Below are 21928 nucleotides of genomic sequence, written 5' to 3' on the forward strand. Positions count from 1 at the left end.
CCAACATGCTGAAAGCCAGCCTATTTATAGGCGGACGACAGCACCACAAATTAACGTAGTTAACTCGCTAAAAGAATCCCAAAATATATTAACAAAAGTCTGTAAGAAAACAAAGAAAAGAAATAGACAAAAATCCTAATGTGCCCGAAGCACATAACAGCAGCCATGCCATGAGACCAACTGAGGTGGATACATTGCTGCTCCGTCCATTTTCCATTATTAATGTTTGCTTTGATTTGTTAATAGTTTTTTTTCTTTAAATTTAGATTTGTTTACCTTTTTTTTTTTATCACTGTTTCGTTTGTATCACGTAAATAGAGGAAGCGGAGGCAAAGTTGGACTACAACAAAAATCGGCAGCACTTATTTGGTATCGATTAGACTGATGTAAAAATAATAGGTATCAACAACCTGTATCAGTTGATCTCTAGTGGTTTGGATGTTTTTAAAGTTTCAGAAACATGTTGCCGTTTTGGGATAATCGGGACTTTTCAGAACAAAGTTGTAAAGACAAAACCAGGACAGATGGCCTGGTGGCAAGAGTGTGACCTCTGCATCCTAAAACAGGCTGCACCTGGTTTGAATCCCACAGGATGGCTCTGATACTCTGGCTCTCTGAGCAACACCCATAACCCCATAATGCTCCCGGATGGGTGTTACATGTCGTAATGTGCAAAGCTTCAGTTAACAACTATTATTTACACTAATATTTACTTTTGCGGGGTCTGAATTAGAACAATAAAGAGCCTAAAGGAGGGAGGTAGCTTTAAAAGCTTTAGGGGAGAGGTTCTTTTTGAGTCTGGGAAACCAGCGGTACATAGGAGAGATGGGGGGCAGGTGTGAGGGTCCTGGCTCTTTTTTGAACCCTTCTGATTTATATAGAGTCCAGATCAATGAGAGGGTGTTCAACGTTCCCTGTGCCATGTAGCTACTCTCCCCCAAACAGGATGCTCTCTGTTGTTTCTCTCTAAAAGCTTTAAAGCATTGTGGAGGAAAGACCATCCCTCATTTCAGCTTCCTGAGGAAGAAGAGACCCTACTGAGCCTTCATCATCAGAATAAAGGAGGTCCCGGATAGGTCAGAGATGTCAACAGTCCACCCTGGTGGTGTCACCTAAACTAATGTCTAGAGATACTTTTCAGCTTTATTTTCCTGAACCTCCTTCCAAGCTAAATTCATAGGCCCCGTTTGAGAAGAAAGAGAGCTAAACTATTAATTATGGCTTTCTGTAGAGGAGTGACGTAGTCAACTCACCTGTTACAGTATGACCCCTCAAGTTTCTTTTGGATCAGATTCCAAAAGATCCAACCTTTATCGGATTTAAAACCATACGCCAATGTGGCCAAGATCAGATTGGATTTGACCTGTTCACACAGTGAGAAAGAATCTCACCCGATTCACTTCAGGGCAAAGAAATCTGATTTGGGCCATTTGTCTGCAGTGTGAACTCCGCCTAAGAGCTCAGTTTTTGGCCAAACTAGGGCTGATACAATTAAGCGGATTAATCAATTATTGAAATAATCGTCAACTAATTAGGCAATCGATTAATCGTTAACTGGAGTATAGAGAGTAAAATACGCCTTTAGCTGACAGAGGAACCCACTTAGAGCAGTAATTATACCAAGATTCTAAAAAAAAAACATTTTACATTCCAGATAAAAACTCCTCAAATGGAGAAGTTCTAGTTTCACAATGGTGTAGGAAATGAGAGGGTGGGGGGAGTCCTTCAAACGATACCTCCTTTTCTGATTTGTTGCTATCCCTGGAGGTGTGGTCACAAACTGAGCTGTTAAGGGGCACAGTTTATTGGCATAAATTTCAAACATTTAAACCTTAAATTTAAGATTTAAATTTGACATAAGATAAATATTTAGATTCAGGATATATTTATAAGATTTACATTTGAATATAAATCTAAGATTTAGAAATAAATGTGACATTCATAGATAGATATAGGATGTAGAATTAGATTGAACAAATAAATATAGATATATTTAGACATGGATTTAAAATTTAAATAGAAAATATATCTAGATGCAACAAGTCCTTCCAGAAAGGGACTCACCATTTCCAACACTTCCTTGTGCAGATCACAGCTAAAAAGCAGGAAACACTGCTTATTCCAAACAAGGGCCATTTCTCAATTAACTAGAATGCAAGTACGAACTCGTTTCCTCGCCAAGTGTGTTCTTGAGAAGAACACATGAGAGTCTGGACTTTGGGAGAACGGGAGCACACAGCATAAATATGGGTGAATTGGAACAGAAGCGTACTGATGACCTCACCACACGCTCGGCTTGTCTGGAGCTGCATTTCACCTCCTGTTATTGATAGTCTCTAGATAGTAATAAATTCTTACTTTTTTCATTTAGTGGGGGAATAATAATTGTCACAGTCAGATAAACAAAAATCAAATTAACATTTTGGAAAATAAAACTTGCCATCAGAGCCAATGGTGTAATGACACAACAATAGGCCCTCAAGCAACATTATCTGAGTGGGCCCCATATAAGGTACGATCTCAAGCTGTCAATCTCAAGAACGGAGTCTGCTCTGGTGCATGCTGGGTAAAGAGTGAGCTGTGAGAACAACGTCCGGGGACCTTGTCCGTTCACGGTCTGCTGTTCTTATGAATTGGAATAGTAGCTACTAGGGCTGAGGCTGATGACGTTTCACGAGGACACGAGAATGCACAAGTAAACATTGAGAAACGGCCATAGTTCTACTCAGGATAATGGCTTCCTAGCTTTCTAAAACGGAAATAGCCATGGTAGGAATGCACCCCAGAACTTACTGTGGATTGCCGCTAACCCTGCTATGTGAAATAGAAGCCAGGCATTTGCAGCATGAATTGTTTTGCCGTTTAGAAATGTTCCGGAAACAGAGCAGCAGGTACAGGAATGCTAATCCAGCACAGGGCTATAAAACAGGATTAGTGGCTTTATTGAGGCGACCTCAGGTTCAGTTTGACCTTTTCATCAGAGTTGAATCATAGTTAATACCTGGGACTGTCTCCGTGGTAACTGTTCCTCTGGAGCTACTCAGGTTTCCATATCAACCCATGAGAAAGTATTACCTCCCAAACTATGAAGGCCTTTGGATTAAAACCTGCTCCGTCAGTATGGCTCTAATATCTCCTTTTTGTCCCAAATTAATTATGATTAATAACCATTTATTTAATTTTTTAGCAAATCCTAACATGTTAGTTCATCATATAACTGTTTTTTTTTGCACATTTATATTTATGTTAAGCTAAAATGTGCCAAATGTTGTCTTGAATCACGGATCAGTTATAACCCCATCCTGATAGTTAAGTTATCAAACATTTACATTAAGCTCTCTCACCGCACTGAAATGGATTTAATCCAGATTAAGTGCAAAGACTTTCAACATTGTCTGCATCTTAATGAAAACAATTTTTTCATGACTTGAGTAACTATTTTAGGTGTAGAACAGGCGGAGCATCAGTAAAACCCTTTCAGCTGTGCTCTTCCACCTCTGCTTTGGTTTCCATTGCTTTTAAATGTTTTTTTAGGAAAACTATAAAAAAAAAATAATGAGAGCTGATGTGCTCTTTTGTAACAGCTGTCCAGAGGGTTTTCCAGACTCTTTAAGTCTCCTCTCTCTGTAAAACTATTCTGTTTGCTGCTCTAATAAAAAGACAGGAGAAGTCAGCCAGGAACAACATACTGGAGGTTATAGACTCTCTGGTCTAAAACAAACCCGACCAATCACAGTGCAGTGGAGGCGGGCTTATAATCCAACACCACTTTTCTTTAGCCATACTAGTTAGTTGTGATGTTTTATTGATACCCTTTATTGCATCATGGAAAAGCTTTTTTATACGATTAAAATATCAACAGTTGACTGCTATAAGAGGTTTCTTTTTTTTATCTAAAGTGCATCACATTTGTAGTTTTCTCTTAAGTTTTAAACTGTTTCAGCTGAGGCTAGGGCTGAACTTAATACTCATCAAATAATTTTGTATTCCAATTGAATCATTGCTATAGTAATGATATATAACCTACAGTAATTAAGACAAAACAATATAGATAAATGTTACATTTTCCTATTAAAGATAAAATTGTATCTAACCTCATATATTTACATGAATTAATTTGTAAACATATTTTTTTTAACATGCCTTTTCATTTGCAATTCATTTAAATTGCACATTTTTTTATGTCCTAAATATTAGTTTTTAGATTAATGGATTAAATGATTACTGAAATAATTGACAGCTGCAGCCCTAATGTTAGTCCCGCTTTTGAAATCGGGCTCCACCTGCTCCTTTCCAGACTGATACGCTGTGTCCACGACATAAGTCACTCTAGCTGGCCAGGCCAGTAGTAGTTTTTCAAGCAGAACCAATACTTCTAATTACATGGTATTCTATTTGTCTTCAGAAGTTAAGATGTCTATTTTTAAAGTCAGATATTTCACATAGAACATCCCCAAACATCTTGACAGCTGTAGGATAAATGGGAGGGGATCATATATCAGATTGTCTCCTTCTGTATACACTTTACTCAACACACGTCAAGGGCACCAAAAAAAACTAAATGGACGTCTGACTTCAATGTGCACCAGCTTCCAAGATGAGGTGTTAGTTTGGAGTGAATGCAGCATAAGTGTTTAGAGGACTGTATTTCTTAATGCTGTTCAGGTATATATGTGTGGTATAGCACATAGAGCTGTGTTTATGATCATTAGAATGGCCCCAACCGGCATACAGTAGAGAGTGTAACGGTCTGCTAACTGAAAGCATATTCACCTTAAAGTGGACAATTCAGCATCTTTTAGAAAAATCTTTACAAGCAATATCAAGACTAAAAACACATTTGTTTAGGATTGCCTTCGACTGTTCTAGTTAAACAGTTCAACTGAAACATCATTAGTTAAACTTTTTTATTTTCTTTAGTCCAACTGTTTTTAATATTCTTTTTTGTTTATTTTATTTTTTTTCCTACTTGCTTTGATTCTGTTTTATTTTCCTATATTTTAATCATGTAAAGCACTTTGCATTGTCTTTGTACTGAATTGTGCTATGCAAATAAATTTGCCTTGCCTTGCCTTGCCTTACCTCTCAACAGCAGTTTTCCATTGGACCTTCTGAGTACCACAACATGGTGGGAAAATAGGGGCCCGTTCTGTCCAAAGAAGCCTCAGTACCTAGGTGCTGTGAAAGTTACCAGAAGGTTATGAATATAATTAACAACTAGAACTGGAAGTTATAGTTAATTAATAGGTAATTCAAATCAAGGGTAAAACTAGTTATTTATTATCAGTTGAATGATTATAACTGTAATTTGCTTAGTGACCAGGGTTTTAGCCTCCTAAAAGGTTGGACTCCTGAAACCGGCTGTTAAACATCCAGTTGTCTTTTACCAATTTAGTTATTTAGGCTATGGCAATCAGCAACGTTATTAACCACCAACCAAATAAATGTGTCCCTGTTCATTCGGATGCTACTGAAAGGGTGAATCCAGCCTGTGTGATAAATCGTTCACTGTGTAAAATAAAAACAAATGACTCGAGTTAAAATACAGTGGTACCTTTATTAGCTACAATCACACAGTATTGTACCTAATAACTAAGCAAACACTAAACACTACTGATAATAAGCAAAATTAAAGAAATAAAAGGGTAAGAGGGGTTTAAGAGTTTGTTCAAAGTCTGAGGAATGTTCGAAGTTTAAGGCTGGAAGCATTTGAAAGTGTCCTTTATAATAGCAGCAGATAAATGTAAATATACCCTGACACAGAGATGTTAACTACAGTGAAAACAGTTAAGTTTCATTCAGTTTATGGTGAAACATGAATAATGACTCAGAAATGCATTAAACTATGATGAGGCTGAGAGCCCCGTTAGCTTAGCTGGCCCCAGGGGTTCTGGTTCTGGTCGGGTCCAACTGAAACAAAGAGAGGGTTAGCTCATGATGTAACAGTTAGCTTCAGCAGCCTGTGACTCTTTAGGTCTGTAGTAAGCGTTAGCGTTAAGTTAAACCTTTAAAACAATCAACAGTTGAATTAGAAAGCTTATTTCAAATAAAACACCAGCACAACTATCTTTTCTACCTAGTTCACCCAAGCAGAGCAGTAATTACGAATCAGGTGGAAAGGAGGGCTAAGGTTGATGTTAACGTTTTGGTTCGGTGGAGTGAAGGCCTTTGGCTCTGTCCAGTGTTCTGCAGCCCCGTCTTCAGTCCAGTCCGTTCATCCAACAGCAGCAATAATAAGAGGCATTTTGCAAGGATGTTAATTTTATAACTCACTGTAGCATGTGGGTTGTCTCCCTTTTAGCTACGGTGGTTAGCTTGTAGCCGCATCCTCCAGCAGCTCCTGGGTGCGGCTCCGTCTCTCCGTCTCAGGCAGTCATAGTCTGGCGGCTTCTAACGGTTCCTTAGGCGAACAGCAATTGGGGGCCACGTTGTTTGGCGGTTAGCAGAGCTGGATTAGCTCTTGTCTGTGGCTGCTGCAGCAGGATTAAGGAAACGCTGCTTTCAACTCAGTTAAAATCTGACTTGATCCAGCAAGCGCAGACTTCTCTGGGAGGATTTGGTTGCTACATAGAGTAGCCTTCAGCTGGAAGTGCTTTGTATAGCCTTTAGCCTGACTGAGCTACAGGCAAAATAGAACGCTAATATGGGAAGTGTGTGTATCTTCAGAGGGGCCTAGTTCCGGTTACATCAGCGACACTGAATCACAACATAGGGTTAACCTTAACTTGGCTGTTTTAACACCAAAATTATTATTTGTTGTTTTTGTTTGTTTGTATTATGGGTTTAGAGGGGACTATGGGGTTTGCATGGATGGGTTTTTGATTGACTTAAAAAACTTAAGGCTCCCCATAAAAAATGTGGCTAGAAGAGCAATCAAAAACCATCAGAGGCTCACTATCCTGTCCGATTCTCGATAAGAACGGGTTATTTGTTCAGTCATGTCCTAACTGTCCAGGAATCACTTCCAAACTGTGGTCTGAAGAGTTTTAAACAGAGCTGTTTGGTTTTTTTTTTACTTTTTTTCCCCAGCCAAGCTAGACAATAATGTCTGATCTGACCTTGGGATGACTTTGCTTGGAATTTCCACTCCAAAGTGCACTGCTAGCTGTTTATACTGTTTTCAACCTGCAAATATCTGACATATAACAGCCACTGTGGGGATCTTTTACTTGCAATTTTCCATCTGTAACTAGAAGATTTTCTCCTCAGAAATGTTCCTGTTTTACATAATCTACTCGTACTTCCTCCTCCTCCTGCTTCTCAGCTCAATGCTGAGCCCCATACAGAAATTCTGAAGCAAAGCTAAAGTGAAGTAGACGCAGGAACAGAGTCCAGACTCTCTGTTGACCTTCAGTGTGGAAAGCTGTGGGGAGGGCGGTAATAGTGGCTGACATAGTTTCCAACCATTATTTAGACAAGACATCCTCTTATTACATATGCAGTGTGATTTATAATTTTATTTCTTTTCAGTTAGCTATAATAAGGTCCTGGAGGCATTGCTTAGTGGTTAAGGAGTTGGTTAGCTTGGTGTTCGACAGACTAAAGACGCATAAACATCCTGTGTAAAATCCTGTTGCACAAAACAAATGTTCACATTCCTGAAGGTCTTTTTTTGTTCTTAATTAAAACAACATGGAGCAGCAGGTCCAGCTGGGCTCAACAAGAACCAGTGACCCAAATTCTGGTCTGGACACTGACCCTTACAGAGTCCATACTCTCTGGCTCTATTGGTTTGCTGTCTCCAGTGGATGCCCACACCCACAACATCATCTGGCTTGTTTTTAGAGCATAAACACAATCCATGTGTGGGAGGTTGTTTTTTAATCCACAGCAGGTTTATGCAGCTGTATAGACAGCAACAAGGAGCCTGCTGAATCCCATAATCCTGAACCTTTCCTCTTACGGTTACAGTTTAAATGTACATTTATTAGACATGTTTATTTAAACGCCTAAGAAACTGCCAAACAGAACAAGACATTAAGACAAAGTTGTTTGTTTAAAGAAGTCGGTTGCACAGCTTTACATTCTCAGCTGTGATTAACTGTCTTCAGAGCAACAATCATTCCTGGAGACAAAACCGTTTTCGACTTAAAAAAGGGTGAGCAGATGCTCTTGGTTAGGTCTGATGATGGCTTCATCCACATCTCCAGCAGAATGTCTTTCTTTATGCACTGTAAAGTAATTTTTTTTTTTTTTTTGAGTAGCTGCTTCATGAGGCATTGAGGAAGCTGGGCATAGAGCCATTATATGAGCAAAATGTGGATTTAACCTGCAGTAACAGTTCACTACTGATTTTACCTCTATGGTCTTTTCAACAGGATATAGTGAACCAAAAGACATAGTTCAATCAAGACAGGGTCAATCAGAGTTAGTAGAAATGACTCTTTCCTGCCTAAAGGCAGCATGTGGCTCAGGAAAAAAAAAAAAAAAAAGAAACAGCCCAACTCATAGGTCTCATCCACACTGAGACAAGATGAGGTGTAACCAAGAAAATATTAAGTCTTTTAAGCTATTTATCAGACTGAGCAGCGTTTTGAGAGAGGTAAAACCATCATTTTGGATACTGGGTCCCAGAGTAAAAAATTAAAGAGCACGGGTTTCATTTTTCAGTGAGTTCATATGAATCTCATCTTTTTCATTAACAATGACTTTGACCTACCTCTGTTACCCACATACACCTCTCCCATGGCATGTTGCTGTGTTTTTTCTTAGCATTAGCGGTCGGCTCTATTAGTCTGCGTCTAAAAATCTGCCCTAACCCCTCAACTAGTAATGTTATGAGATGAGCCGAGGCATCGATGCGTGTGTTGAGTATTGGAGGGGGCGTTTCCACGAGGCGCGTATCGAGGCTTGCTTCATTTGGGGCAGGAGCCAAAATAGATGACGTCCGAAGCCTCACTACCCCGCCATACCATGTGACCGCTTCAGGAAGTGGTTCAGCTCACCCAGGCATTTAAACAGCCTCTGTATTCAGTCATGATTTGGGAGTTTGTAGGAGAATTGGATAGAGTTTTTATATATTCTACGAATAGATTGGTTGGAAAAACAACCAATCTAGTTGGTTAAAATTAGTTTGGTTAGATTATACAGTATAATGATCAAAATCTGAGTGTGCCACTGGTTACAGATGTTATGGGTTTTAAGTAGTATTGCTTTCTGGAAAGCTGTCATTTCGCTTTCACTGTCTGATTGAGCTTATTTCGCTAATTTGGCAAAACAGTGTACCTTAAATGATTGTTCTCTTCTAAGACATTTTACACACAAAAAAGCTTATGAAAGAAAAAACAAAGAAAGCAATTGCAAAAAATAAGAAATTACATTTCTAACTGTAGTTCTGCACTCCACCAGTAGGTGGTGAGATGTTCACATGACGCTTCATGAACTGTGGGGAGCGTTGAAGCAATTTGGCCAAACGGTTCAATGCCTCATGAGGCTTCATCTCACCATCACTACCCTCAGCATTATAGAGCAGGGACTATAGAGTGGACTTTATAAGGATCATTCATACAGATGATCACTACGTTTCACTGCCTGTTGGTAATGTGACTCCGCCTCCCAACACAGTGCCTATGCCCCCAAAACAACTCCTATGATGCTTGTCCTTACCCGATCCGTCCTGGAAGCACGATCTGTCCTGCGCATACTCTAACAGATCCGTGTGTCCATCAATAATGTCATTATGTTACTAAATTTACTTATTTCAATCCTTTACTCACTAAAGAATGGTAATACACATCTGAGACAATTTTTATGCTTTTTACATTTTCTTCGTCAAACTGCTTCTCTAACGCCATTATCGGACATGCTCAGGGCAGTCCGGCAAAATATGATTAAACTGTGTTTATCTGCATTTTATTTGTTTCTGTCTTCAGATTATGCACTATATACCGTAAGGTTAAAACGAAACGAAAACATAAAACTCAAAAAGACTAGATTTATGTTTGAATCCAAAGCCGAAAAAATTAGCTCCTGGAAGCAGCGTAGGTTTCTATTTCCGGTTAAAACAGAAAGAATTTTAAGGCATTTATTTTCTCAGGAAATACATTATTAACATTTAACACATTAAATTTTAGTACGCTTACTATTTTGGGAGAGGGAAAAACATAATTTATGTCTTTTCAAGAAAATAAAATGGAGGGCGACCCGGATGTTTATCTGGATACACAAATGAGCTGATGGTGCATGCGCCGGACTGATGTTTGCAACTATAGCTCTGGTGAATTTCAATGGTGAAGTCCTCTGGAAATCTTCAGTAATTGTTGTTAAATGCAGATGTGTCTTGTAGTTCCCATTGATTTTGCTTGTAAAGTGGTGAGAATGGCGCTAGGCTTACCGCACTGTGATGCCACTGCCGGAAGATGTCAGGAGTGAGATGTTACTATATTTGGGCAAAAATGGCCGCTACCAGACTCTGTGATGGCGACCAAATTTTTTATTTTTTATTTTTTTCTGATTAATTCGCTAAATTAATTAAATCACAGCAAACGATCTGGTTGAACTGTAAAGTGCCTTGAGATGACGTGTTGTGAATTTGGCGCTATATAAATAAACTGAATTGAATTGAAACGTATAAATAATGATCCATTGATTATTCCTTGCTGACCGGACTTTTCCTTTAAATCTGAAAACATAAAACTGGGATTTGAAATAAAGGTAAAATCTCAGAAACTTTTTGGACTTATTTTGAGCGACTTCACTGTAAGCTTGGAGACTTAATTGTAACTTGGGAAGAAATGACTTGATCCTGCCTCTAATAATCAATTAGTTCATTAACAACACTTGACCAGCTGATCGTAACAGAAAACCTTAAAGCCAATCTAAAACTTTCTTTTTTTATTTGTATTTACTATGCATCGTAATAAAATACAGAATGCAGGGGGCAATTTGTGTAGAGTTCAAACTACTCATAAAATATAAACTCTAGTCAACTGAACTCTGTCAATCACCAGCCTGAAAATGACTGAAAAGCAGCCAAAGTTAAAGACAAAAACCTTTAAAGAAGCCCAAGATTTAAACTATTATATGATATTGGAAGCTTGGAAGAAACATGTAATCTATTGTTTACTTTTTGACTCTTTTGGAAATAGATGGTACAAAAACTGTTGTGGCGGTCGGTGATTTTTAGAGGTCATATTTACTTTGTGGCTGACTTTTTGGCGTCAGTGTTTTCTTTTTGAGGAAGTGAAACCTTGAAGGCGGCATATCTCTTCATAGTTTAAAAAAGGGGAAGCAGTAGCTGCCTGCATACAAATGGGCCTTTAGGTTGGCAAATACCAGCTACCATAAAAAACCTTAGTGTTCATAACATCATCAGTCTCATTGGTTAACTTAAATTGAGTCTCTTTCTCTGTCTGCAGAGTCTAAAGCAGAGGTCTTCAAAAGGGGGTCCACGACCCCTAGGGGGTCCTTGAAGGTACTGCATGGGGGTTGATTAGACTTTTTTGTTCATATTCCCCCCTGCATTTTTTTTTACTAATTGAAATGTCTTTAAATCCACATTAACATGAATTCAACAGACTGTAGTAAACAGATAAATGGAGGCAGAAGATGTCTTTCAGTCTTTCAGCGACACACAGGCGCTCTTTCAAGCTGGGCACCGTTTCATTCACAACACCTGTCCCATCAACCAGGAATCAGAATCAGAAATACTTTAATAATCCCAGGGAGAAACTACTTTAATTACATTAGTCCATCTGTAATAGAGTGACTGTAGGACCAGTTTGATATAACACAATTTGGCTCCATCTCGCCATCAGTTTGGGGGTCCGTGGCCTGGAAAACGTTTAAAACCCCTGCTCTAAAGTATGAACTCATCTTTCTTCTGTTGAGTAAACAGTAATACTCATACAGAAGGACATTTATTGTTTTGGTATTCATCTTTTTCTAAAGATTTGTAAAAGATATTAGATAAATATAGCATCTATTGTATGTTCATATGCTGAAGAACGGAACATTTGAAGCAGGGGGATCTGCAACACAATCACATTTAAAGGAGTCATAACCTGTTGTTTAATTAACATTTTATTTATTTTTTTTGCTTTTAAAATTGTCTTTAAGTTCATGTTTAATCAGTTTTAGGTGAAATAACACATTAAACGGAGCTCAAATTAAGCCTTTTTATACCCGTTCTTTCTTGCGAGATAACGCATGAGACAGTGAGTTGTGTGTGAGTTAATTTAGATGTAGAATTAGCAACATTAACAGTTAGCTGTTATTGTGTTTAGCAATTTTTCCCAGACCCTTACTTAAGCTACATGTAGCCTCATTAAAACCTGATTTAATGTTTAATCTCTACACACCCCTGATTTTACTCTATGCCTTTAAATTTAGGCCAAGTTTCACCCACATGTTGAAAAACCCAATAAGTTACGGATAATTATGCTTACATGTTTACCTATTTTACCTATTACCTATTTAATCGATCCAGCTAAGGCGATAGAATGGTGAAAGATGCTTAATTTCTTGCACCTCAGTGCAAAACAGCTTGTTGTGCACCTCAGTTTAAACTGTATGTTTCTCCAGCTAGATGGTTCAACTCTACACATTAATAATGTGTGTCTTTTTCTTTGAACAGATAGCTGCTTGGCCAGAGACGGGGTGAACTTTAGGATGACCAGCGGATTGAAGAGTGCATTTCTCTACGCCACCAATTCCTTTGACGTCAGGAGGCTCCTAACTTTGGACTGGAAACCTGGCAACATGCTGGGAAAGAGCCACTGAAGGCTCAAAAACATCCATTAGGGTAAAAACTGAGTCTTGCAGAGCTCTACTTAAAGTAACAATCATAAAGTGAAAGCAATTGTTGCAACTTCAAACTGCACAGGGAGCTTAGGACTTAAAACACAAATACAAAACACATACTTATAGTTTCTCATTTGATAGTATGTACAAAATTAAATACATCACAAGTAAAAAAAAATCCAGCATATTGTGGTTTATAACATAAAATAATTTACTAAGATAGCAGACGAAGCTAAATTCGTTATTTGGTCACGTGACTCACTGAGGTGCTGTAGGATACCGTGACGCCAGTTTAGTCAGAAAGTAGTCATTTCACATAGCGAGTCAATATTTATTCAGCTTTGTGATGGAGTTTTTATCCTTAAATGAGGATAAATATGAAGCAGTCAGAGTCTTAGTGGTTTTATTAATGCTCACTGGTTTAACCACCGCTGCTAAATGTTCTTCGATCTTATGCAGAGCCGGTGGAAGTTATTTATCTTTCAGAACATTGAAGCACAGCTTTAATTAGGGGCGACAGTGGCGTTGGATGTAGGAGTTTGCCCTGAAATCGAAGGGTTGATGGTTCAAGCCCTGACTCTGACTTTCAGTGTCGTTTTGTCCTTGGGCAAGACACTTCACCTGCATTGTCTACTGATGGTGGTCAGAGGGCCCGGTGGCGCCAGTGTACGGCAGCCCCGCTTCTGTCAGTGAGCCCCAGGGCAGCTGTGGCTACAATGTAGCTTGCCACCATCAGTGTGTGCGTGAATGGGTGAATGAGTGTAGTGTAAAGCGCTTTGGTCAAGTCTCCTGACTTGAATAAAGGCGCTATATAAGTACATGCCATTTACCATTTTACCATTTAATTAGTTTGAACCAGAGTCTAACCTTTTTGTTTGAAGAGGGGATCACAGGATTGGTTCTGTGGTGGCTGGGTTCGGTTTGTTGGGTTCGTGGTGCTGCAGCCGGGCGTGAAGGCTAACGGCCTGTGTGCGGTGCTGGTGGTTCTGCATAGCAGGCTATGCTCCTCTGCTGAGCCTGGATGGGGAAGGCGGTCCCTCGGTAATCCGATTACAGCAGGCGGTCCAAGCACCAGATCCTTTCTGCTGTTTTCCAGGTGGGAAACATTGCCCTTAGGATGTGGTTTTTACCTGTTTTTTAGCTCATGGCTCCATGGCAGTGGGGTTAGAGCTGTGGGTCACCGACTGCGGTAACTGACTATTATCCATTGTGGTTTTTGCTCTGGAGCCCGGACCATAATGATATGGGAAAATCCGTCTGGATCTGCAGCTATACTAAACCATGCAACTAGCTAGGGTTTGTTGCTTTATGAAATAAAATATATAAAAAAACAAAAAACAATGCTTTGAATCAGCTTTATTGCCATCAGGTGCTTTATTAAAGCTATACAACAAAGAAAACAAGCTGTTAATACTTTGGTATATTGAATCCAACTGATGCTGTGAGAGCAGGATTGATGATTAAAGAATCTGCCGTGAAGTGACCCGAACATAGTTTGCTGTATTGGATTGGACGCCGAAGATTTTTGTCTAATCTATTTAATTTCCGGATCAAAATTTGGCGCAAAACCGGGTCATTTAGTTAATTAAAGATTCCTTTTCCCGATCCAAAGCCATTCCTTCAATCGGCAGCAGTACAATAGACCATTGTAATGATGTTTTAACCATCCTTTCAGAGTGCTTAACCATGCATAAAGTAGTGGGTCTATACACCTGCTGGAGGACTTTTACTACACTGACGTATCAGCTGGGTTTCGTCACACGACTGCTCTCACCGGAAACGCATTATCGCTAGAGGCGCCCAGCACACTGTCGAATTCTCTCAATTTTTATTACTTGAAACATTTTTAGCGTGATTTAGATCAGCCACATAGAGAAAAGAAAGCATAATCTACCATCACACAAGTTAAAACTGCTCTAGACGCACTATTTTTCCTCTCTATTAAAACTTTAAGGCGATTATGTTCCTTTTTCACCTCTCACTCGTAGACAGCTGGAGATAGGCACCAGCACCCCTCGCGACCCTGCTTGCGATAAAGCGTGTTTGAAAATGGATGGATGGATGTTCCTTTTTTCTTTCCTATGTACGAATGCCTGATTGTTCAGTTTTTGTGTCTATGAACAAATACTATTTGGTAGCCCAAGTTTCTGGGATCACATCATAAATTTTATCAGTCGTTTAGAAGAAGTTTTTGTTTTCTACTATAGAAATAAATTGATAGGTTGAAATGGACCTGTTGGGATAAAAAAAAAAAAGTTCTGGACAATAAATTGTCCCAGAAATTATTGCAACAAACTATATTATTGTTATTTAGTTTGAACCCGAAATGTTCCCATACTGCAGATGTAGCCCTTGGATTTGACAATAATTTAATCTCTATTTTTCCAAACCTCGACTAGCATTTATCTAGCTTAGTAGTGCTTCATCACTAGTCTGTCATGCTGACTCACTACACTGAGGGAACAATTAGGGGAGGTGTCAGTGGAGACAGATACACGGGAGTGAAAACTTTTTGTCATCTAGACCGGAGATCTTCAACAGGGGGTCCGTGACCCCTAGGGGTGTTATAACTTTTGTTAGCATAATATTACAAATTTATTCTCGTAATGTTACGACTTTATTCTCTTAATTTTACGAATTTATTCTCGAAATTGAAGAAAAAAAAATTCTAAACCTAATACTTCTTCGTAGAATAGAAAATATTGACAGACAATTTTTTTTTTTATCTTAAAAGCTAATGTTTATATATTTTCTTATAAAATTACTGCCCTTAGTGGGTTACTCTTTCAGTTAAAGGCATGTTTTAGAGTCTCAATACCCAAGTTAAAGATTAATCGATTACTGAATTAGCTGACAATTTTTTCAATAATCAGTTAATTTGATTGTTTCAGCCCTAATTTAAACATCTCATAAAAAGGGATAACTGGCTAAACAAAATAAGTTTGATGTTTCACCTACAACATCACTGCTGTTATCAGAGGTTCATGTGATTGGCTTACTGTCTAAATCATTGTGTATGTGGGGTGTGTACTTGTTAGCGGCTGAAACCGGTGAGATATCTGATCATTTCCTGTCAAAATAGATACATAAATAAAAAATACAGTGGGGTTACCAGACCACAAGTAGGTGGTAAATGAAGATCCTGTATATTTGTCTAAGTATCAGAAATACATAAATTTTAATCTTGTTTTGTGCAAATGTGGATCCTGTGTGTTTCATCTGTGTATTTGAGATTTCTGAGAGCTCCATAACTATGAACTTCCTCTAAGGCATCTGAAAGATACAGCTTGTTCAGATCAACTGACTCAATAATGGTTCTTTTTATTCAAGACAAAACAAGTTTGCTAGGTCAGGGGAAAAAAAAAAAAAAACACACCCCATGGTCAGATTTTGTTTTTCTTTTTTTTTCTTTTTTTTTTTTTGCTGGAATCCACCTGATCATCTGAAGCAGACAGCTTCAGACTTTGTAAGTAAAAAGTCACGATGCAAACACTGCTTTACACTACATACAGTGAGGAAAATAAGTATTTGAACACCCTGCTATTTTGCAAGTTCACCCACTTAGAAATCATGGGAGGGTCTAAAAATTGTCATTGTAGGTGCATGTCCATGATTTTTTTTAACTATTTATTTGTTTGATACAGCTGAAAATAAGTATTTGAACACCTGAGAAAAACCAATGTTAATATTTGGTACAGTAGCCTTTGTTTACAATTACAGAGGTCAAATGTTTCCTGTAGTTTTTCACCAGGTTTGCATATACTGCTGGAGGGATTTTGGCCCACTCCTCCACACAGATCCTCTCTAGATCAGTCAAGTTTCTGGGCTTTAGCTGAGAAACACAAAATGCGAGCTCGATCCAAAGATTCTCTATTTGGTCTAGGTCTGGAGACCGGCTAGGCCACGCCAGAACCTGGATATGCTTCTTCCAGAGCCACTTGTTGGTAATCCTGGCTTTGTGCTTCGGGTCATTGTGATGTTGGAAGACCCAGCCTCCACCAATCTTCAATGCTCTGAGGAAGGAAGGAGGTTGTTCAAAATCTGGCAATCCCTGGCCCCAGTCATCACCTCCTTGATACAGTGTAGTCACCCTGTCCCATGTATAGAAAAACACCCCAAAGCATGATGCTACCACCCCCATGCTTCACAGTAGGGATGGTGTTTCTTGGGATGTTACTCATTTTCCACGGTTAGTGGAATTATGACCAAAAAGTTATATTTTGGTCTCATCTGAACCCATGACTTTCCCCCATGACCCCTCTGGATCATCCAAATGGTCATTTGGAAACTTAAGATGGGCCCTGACATGTGCTGGTTTAAGCAGGAGAACCTTCCGTGATTTCAAATGCATGATTTCTAACCATGACTTCTTAGTGTATTACCAGCAGTAACCTTGGAAACGGTGGTCCCAGCTCTTTTCAGGTCATTGACCAGCTCCTCCTGTGTAGTTCTGGGCTGATTTCTCAACTTTTTTAAGATCATTGAGACCCCATGAGCTGAGAACTTGCATGGAGCCCCAGTCTGAGGTATATTGACAGTCATGTTTAGCTTAATCCATTTTCTAATGATTGCTCCAACAGTGGACCTTTTTCACAGAGCTGCTTGGCAATTTCCCCAAAGCTCTTTCCAGCCTTGTTGATGTGTATTATTTAGTCTCTAGTGTCTTTGGACAGCTCTTTGGTCTTGGTCATGTTAGTAGCTGGATTCTTACTGATTGACAGGTGCATCTAATTTAGGATAATTAATGAAGTGGAGGTGGACATGTAGGCCCCGTCCACACGAAGTCAAAACGAACACGAAACGCAAATATTTTCCAGAACGGTCGTCTTAAAGACGGAGACGTAAAATAAATGTTATCGACCACATGAATGCTTGAAAACGCTGCAAAATGTATGCCAGACCTGTAAGTGGCGCTGTGGTGCCAAAGAAAAAATAGGCGAAAACAGGCAACCATTCAACACAGTACGGCGCCATTGTTGTTGTGATACTGTGTCGCGCATGCGTGTTTAGAGGCGACGCTATGACACATGCGTGTAAGAAAAAAAATGCTTCGTATGGATGAGAGGCTGGTTTGGTGAAAAATTTGTGAATTTAGTCCAGGGTTTGACTTCGTGTGGACGGGGCCTTAGAAAGCAGACTAGCAGGTCTTTGAGGGTCAAAATCTTAGCTGATAGACAGGTTCAAGTACTTATTAGCAGCTGTATCATACAAATAAATAGTTAGAAAATCATACATTGTGTATTTTCTTTTAGATTGATGTCTCTCACTTGGACACACACCTAGGATTACAATTTTAGACCCCTCCATGATTTCTAAGTGGGATAACTTGCAAAATAGCAGGGTGTTCAAATACTTATTTTCCTCACTGTAGACCAGCACCCATTAAACTGTAAAATATAGCCAGCTGTGGTTTTTAAGATCTGTGACACGCAAAGCAGTTCGAGTTTCAGTAGCTAAATTAAGCATTACACAATCCTGCATACTTTGTGCAACACTTATCTCTGCTTTTCTCTGTGCACTCTAGAGTTGAGCTTAGGGAGTTGCTGCACACTTCCTCTCTGTTAGATAAAAGCGCCTGTGTGGACCAGAGGACAAACGGAGCGATGCTCATGCCTGGAAGCTCTGTGATCCTTAGCCAGGAAGGGAAGGGCAGCTTTAATAGTTCCAGTCTGGCTGGATAGGGAATCAAATGCACATCAAAGAATAGTTTAAAAAGGTAACAACCGAGAAATATCTGTAAAAGCAGTCAGATGTAACAAGAAAAAAAAAAATGGACTTTTGTACTGTTTAAATGCATTTGGATAGTCAGGTTTTATGTATGCAGCTGTGCTAGTCTGTCTGAGGTGGAAAATGTATTTTGAGGACATGGGAAAATAATGTGGGAACAAAGTGGCTTGAAATGTGAAGAAAAACAGAAGAAGGTAACCAGAGGAAGAAAGCTGGGGCCAAAAATCAATGAATGAAGCAATTATCCTGGATTTAGAGAGCCAGGGAGGTGGAAAAAGAGGCTGATGTTCAGAGCGTGTAGGGAAGGAAAAATCAGACATAACAGAACCATGCAAGCGGCCAACAGCTTCGTAAGGCTGACTGTGGCTAAAGGAGGAATTTCCTCAGGCTGGGCTTCAGCTGAAAGTGTCTGAGCTTAAATGTTTTCGACCCACAGATCTCCCTCTTCACCGAACGCCGCTTCAGGCTTAGAGGATCCCGAGCCTCGCTAACAAAAAGACCACATGGACTCCAGCACGCCATCAGAAAGCCCCTTCTGTGGCCTCACCAACAGGAGCAGCAGCTTTTTCAAGGTAAGGACAAGATAGACACAATTATCAAAGCGAACATCATTTCCTGCACAACAACATGTTTGTTTTTATAGGAAGATGTGACTCAACACCAGGACTGTCTGGGAAAAACAGGAAACGACTGTTAAGGGGTTTTGTTTTTGTTTTGAAGAAGTTAAACCAAAACCAGACACCTTTACTTGAATTAAAATCCAAGTTAACTGTCACTGAATGCCTCTCTATGACAAAAGCTGATAAAGCAGTTTCCAGTCAACAGAAAAAAATAAATTTGTTAGTTTAACTGAGTGAGAATCAAAAAGAGACAAAAGTATCAAACATGGGAAAATATGGAGAGATATCTAACTAACTAAATTAGCGTTTGCATCTGTACCATCCCACTAAGCTACAGACATCTTTTCATCATATAGAATTCCCTCATTAAAACTCTATGATTATGGTCTAATTTATACTTCCATCTACATCAAACAGTGTAAATGCAGCATTTTGCTAAAGAATATAAAAATGTAAATAGTTTTTAAGAGTGCTGTATGAAGTTTGAATTCTGCCATAAGTGCACACACATTATAAATACTCATACAAGCTAGAGCCCGTCCGATATAGGATATTGAAGGTCGATGCTGATATACATTGGCTGATAGCCAATATCGACCAGAATATTTAAAGAAAAGAAAAAAAAACCCGAAAATGGACATACACGGGATATGCGCTGTCCAACTATAGTCCAACTCAAATCCTCATAATAGCCAAAAATATAATTCAAGACAAAGAAGAGAACCTGGAACTATAGAATTAAAAAAAAAACATCTTTGATTTGAGCAGCGTTAGCATAACAGTATAAATACAATCACTCTTTGTGGTACTGATTCTACGGAAGATGATTAGGGCCACAGAAAAAAAATAAAAACTTACCTGATTTTTAAATTTTATTTCAGTACAATATGAGAAAAACTCAGACTTTTTTCCCCCATCTTAAACTGAAATAATATTTTGATAATATTAATAATATTCTTCTTTGTTTCAGATATTGCCTTAAATTTTTGTTTTGTTTTGCTTAGCTGGTCCTGGAGCCCTGGCTCAAAGTTTTCTATCTAAGGAAAACCAGTTGATTTGCATCGACTCTTGACTAGATTGCAATCCCTCACACTAAGCATGCTTGTAGCGATAGTAGAGAGGAAAAACTCCCTTTTAGCAGGAAGAAACCTCCAGCAGAACCAGGCTCCGTGTGAGCGGCCATCTGCTGAGGCCAACTGGGGTTCAAGGAGACAGAAGCAGAGACACAAAAAGCAGCTGTAAAAGGCGGCCCGTCCAGGAAACACAGCCAGGCAGACGAGCTCAGAGCCAGCTCCTATGCCAGAGGATGGAGAGAGCACATCCAGTTAGTCACAGTCAGAGAAACAGGACTACACTGGAAAAAAGGGCCGATCTCCAACATCTATAAACAAAGGTAATGATGGCAGCAGCACAGCTGATATTTCTCTCCAGGATGGAGTCACAGCCACAGAGGAACAAACGAGGCGAAGCTACTATGAGAAAAAGCAGAGAGAGCATACCGTTAGAGATTGAACTAACAGATTCTGCAGAGTGGGAGAATAGAGATAGAATGAAGCAGAAAGATGAAATAGGGGTCCCTATGTCTTCCAGCAGTGTAAGCCTATAGCAGCATAACTATAGAGATAGCTAAGGTAAATAGCTAGGATAACATGAGCCACTCTAACTATAAGCTTTATCAAAAAGGAAAATTTTAAGCCTAGCCTTAAAAGTAGACAGGGTGTCTGCCTCACGGACTAAAACTGGTAGCTGGTTTCACAGGAGAGGAGCCTGATAACTAAAAGATCTGCCTCCCATTCTACTTTTAGAAATTCTAGGAACCACCAGTAAACCTGCAGATTGAGAGCAAAGTGCTCTGTTAGGAACATAAGGAACAACAGGAACATTCAACAGATGAGCATTTAAAAAACGTAAAACAAGTGTCTCTACTCATGATAACAGACTGGATAAAGGAAGGTGTTTAGTATCCAATTCATTTTTAAGATTCAATCAAAAAAACAGCTGAAAAGTTCCCTGCCCCAATAAACTCAAGGAACTAAACTAGATGTAAGTATAAATGCTGCAGCTTTTAAAACATTCAAACAGGATTACAACTAAATACATGAGGTGGAGCCTTTTAGAAGAGGAGACCCCAACTCTGCCTGCATGTCAGCTTAAAGTTTGGTGGGACACAATATAATAATCCAACTTTTCTATAAATTGTTTCTATAAATTATAAATTATGTTTATTACAAAAAGCTATAACTTACACAGAGCTAAAATGCTAATGTTTGCTGAACCTAGCACTTATAAAACCCATCTGCTCATCTTAATAAACCCTAAGAGCATGTTTCCATGAGAACGTTTGTTGTCCTACGTGCCCGCCCTACGTGCTCGCCCTATGTGCTCGTCCTACATGCCCGCCCTTCGTGCCCGCCGTACGTGTTTGCCCTACGTGTTTGCCCTACGTGCCCGCCCTACGTGTTTGCCCTACGTGCCCGCCCTACGTGCCCGCCCTACGTGTTTGCCCTATGTGCTCGTCCTACGTGCTCGTCGTACGTGCTCGCCCTACGTGCTCGCCCTACGTGCTCGCCCNCGCCCTACGTGTTTGCCCTATGTGCTCGTCCTACGTGCTCGTCGTACGTGCTCGCCCTACGTGCTCGCCCTACGTGCTCGCCCTACGTGCTCGCCCTACGTGCCTGCCCTACGTGTTTGCCCTATGTGCTCGTCCTACGTGCTCGTCCTACGTGCTCTTCCTACGTGCTCGCCCTACGTGCTCGTCCTGCGTGCCCGTCCTACGTGTTTGCCCTACGTGCCCGCCCTACGTGTTTGCCCTACGTGCCCGCCCTACGTGTTTGCCCTAC

At 39.7% G+C, this 21928-nt stretch overlaps 1 protein-coding gene across 4 annotated transcripts in view; it reads left to right on the forward strand.

The window, feature by feature from the left end:
• Nucleotides 1-21928, forward strand: part of LOC107094621 (ras and Rab interactor 2-like) — a 76538-nt gene that overhangs the window by 4345 nt on the left and 50265 nt on the right. For all 4 annotated transcript variants that reach the window (XR_001481690.1, XM_015390360.1, XM_015390361.1 and 1 more), the window contains exons 2-3: nt 12575-12742; nt 18905-19040. Coding sequence is in view for 3 of the 4 variants with exons in the window: in XM_015390360.1 (XP_015245846.1) it covers nt 18972-19040 (69 nt within the window). In the remaining variant the exon portion in view is untranslated. The remainder of the gene's footprint in view (nt 1-12574; nt 12743-18904; nt 19041-21928) is intronic.

Source organism: Cyprinodon variegatus, unplaced genomic scaffold (assembly GCF_000732505.1).
Source record: "Cyprinodon variegatus isolate N-32 unplaced genomic scaffold, C_variegatus-1.0 Scaffold494, whole genome shotgun sequence".
Classification (NCBI taxonomy): domain Eukaryota; kingdom Metazoa; phylum Chordata; class Actinopteri; order Cyprinodontiformes; family Cyprinodontidae; genus Cyprinodon; species Cyprinodon variegatus.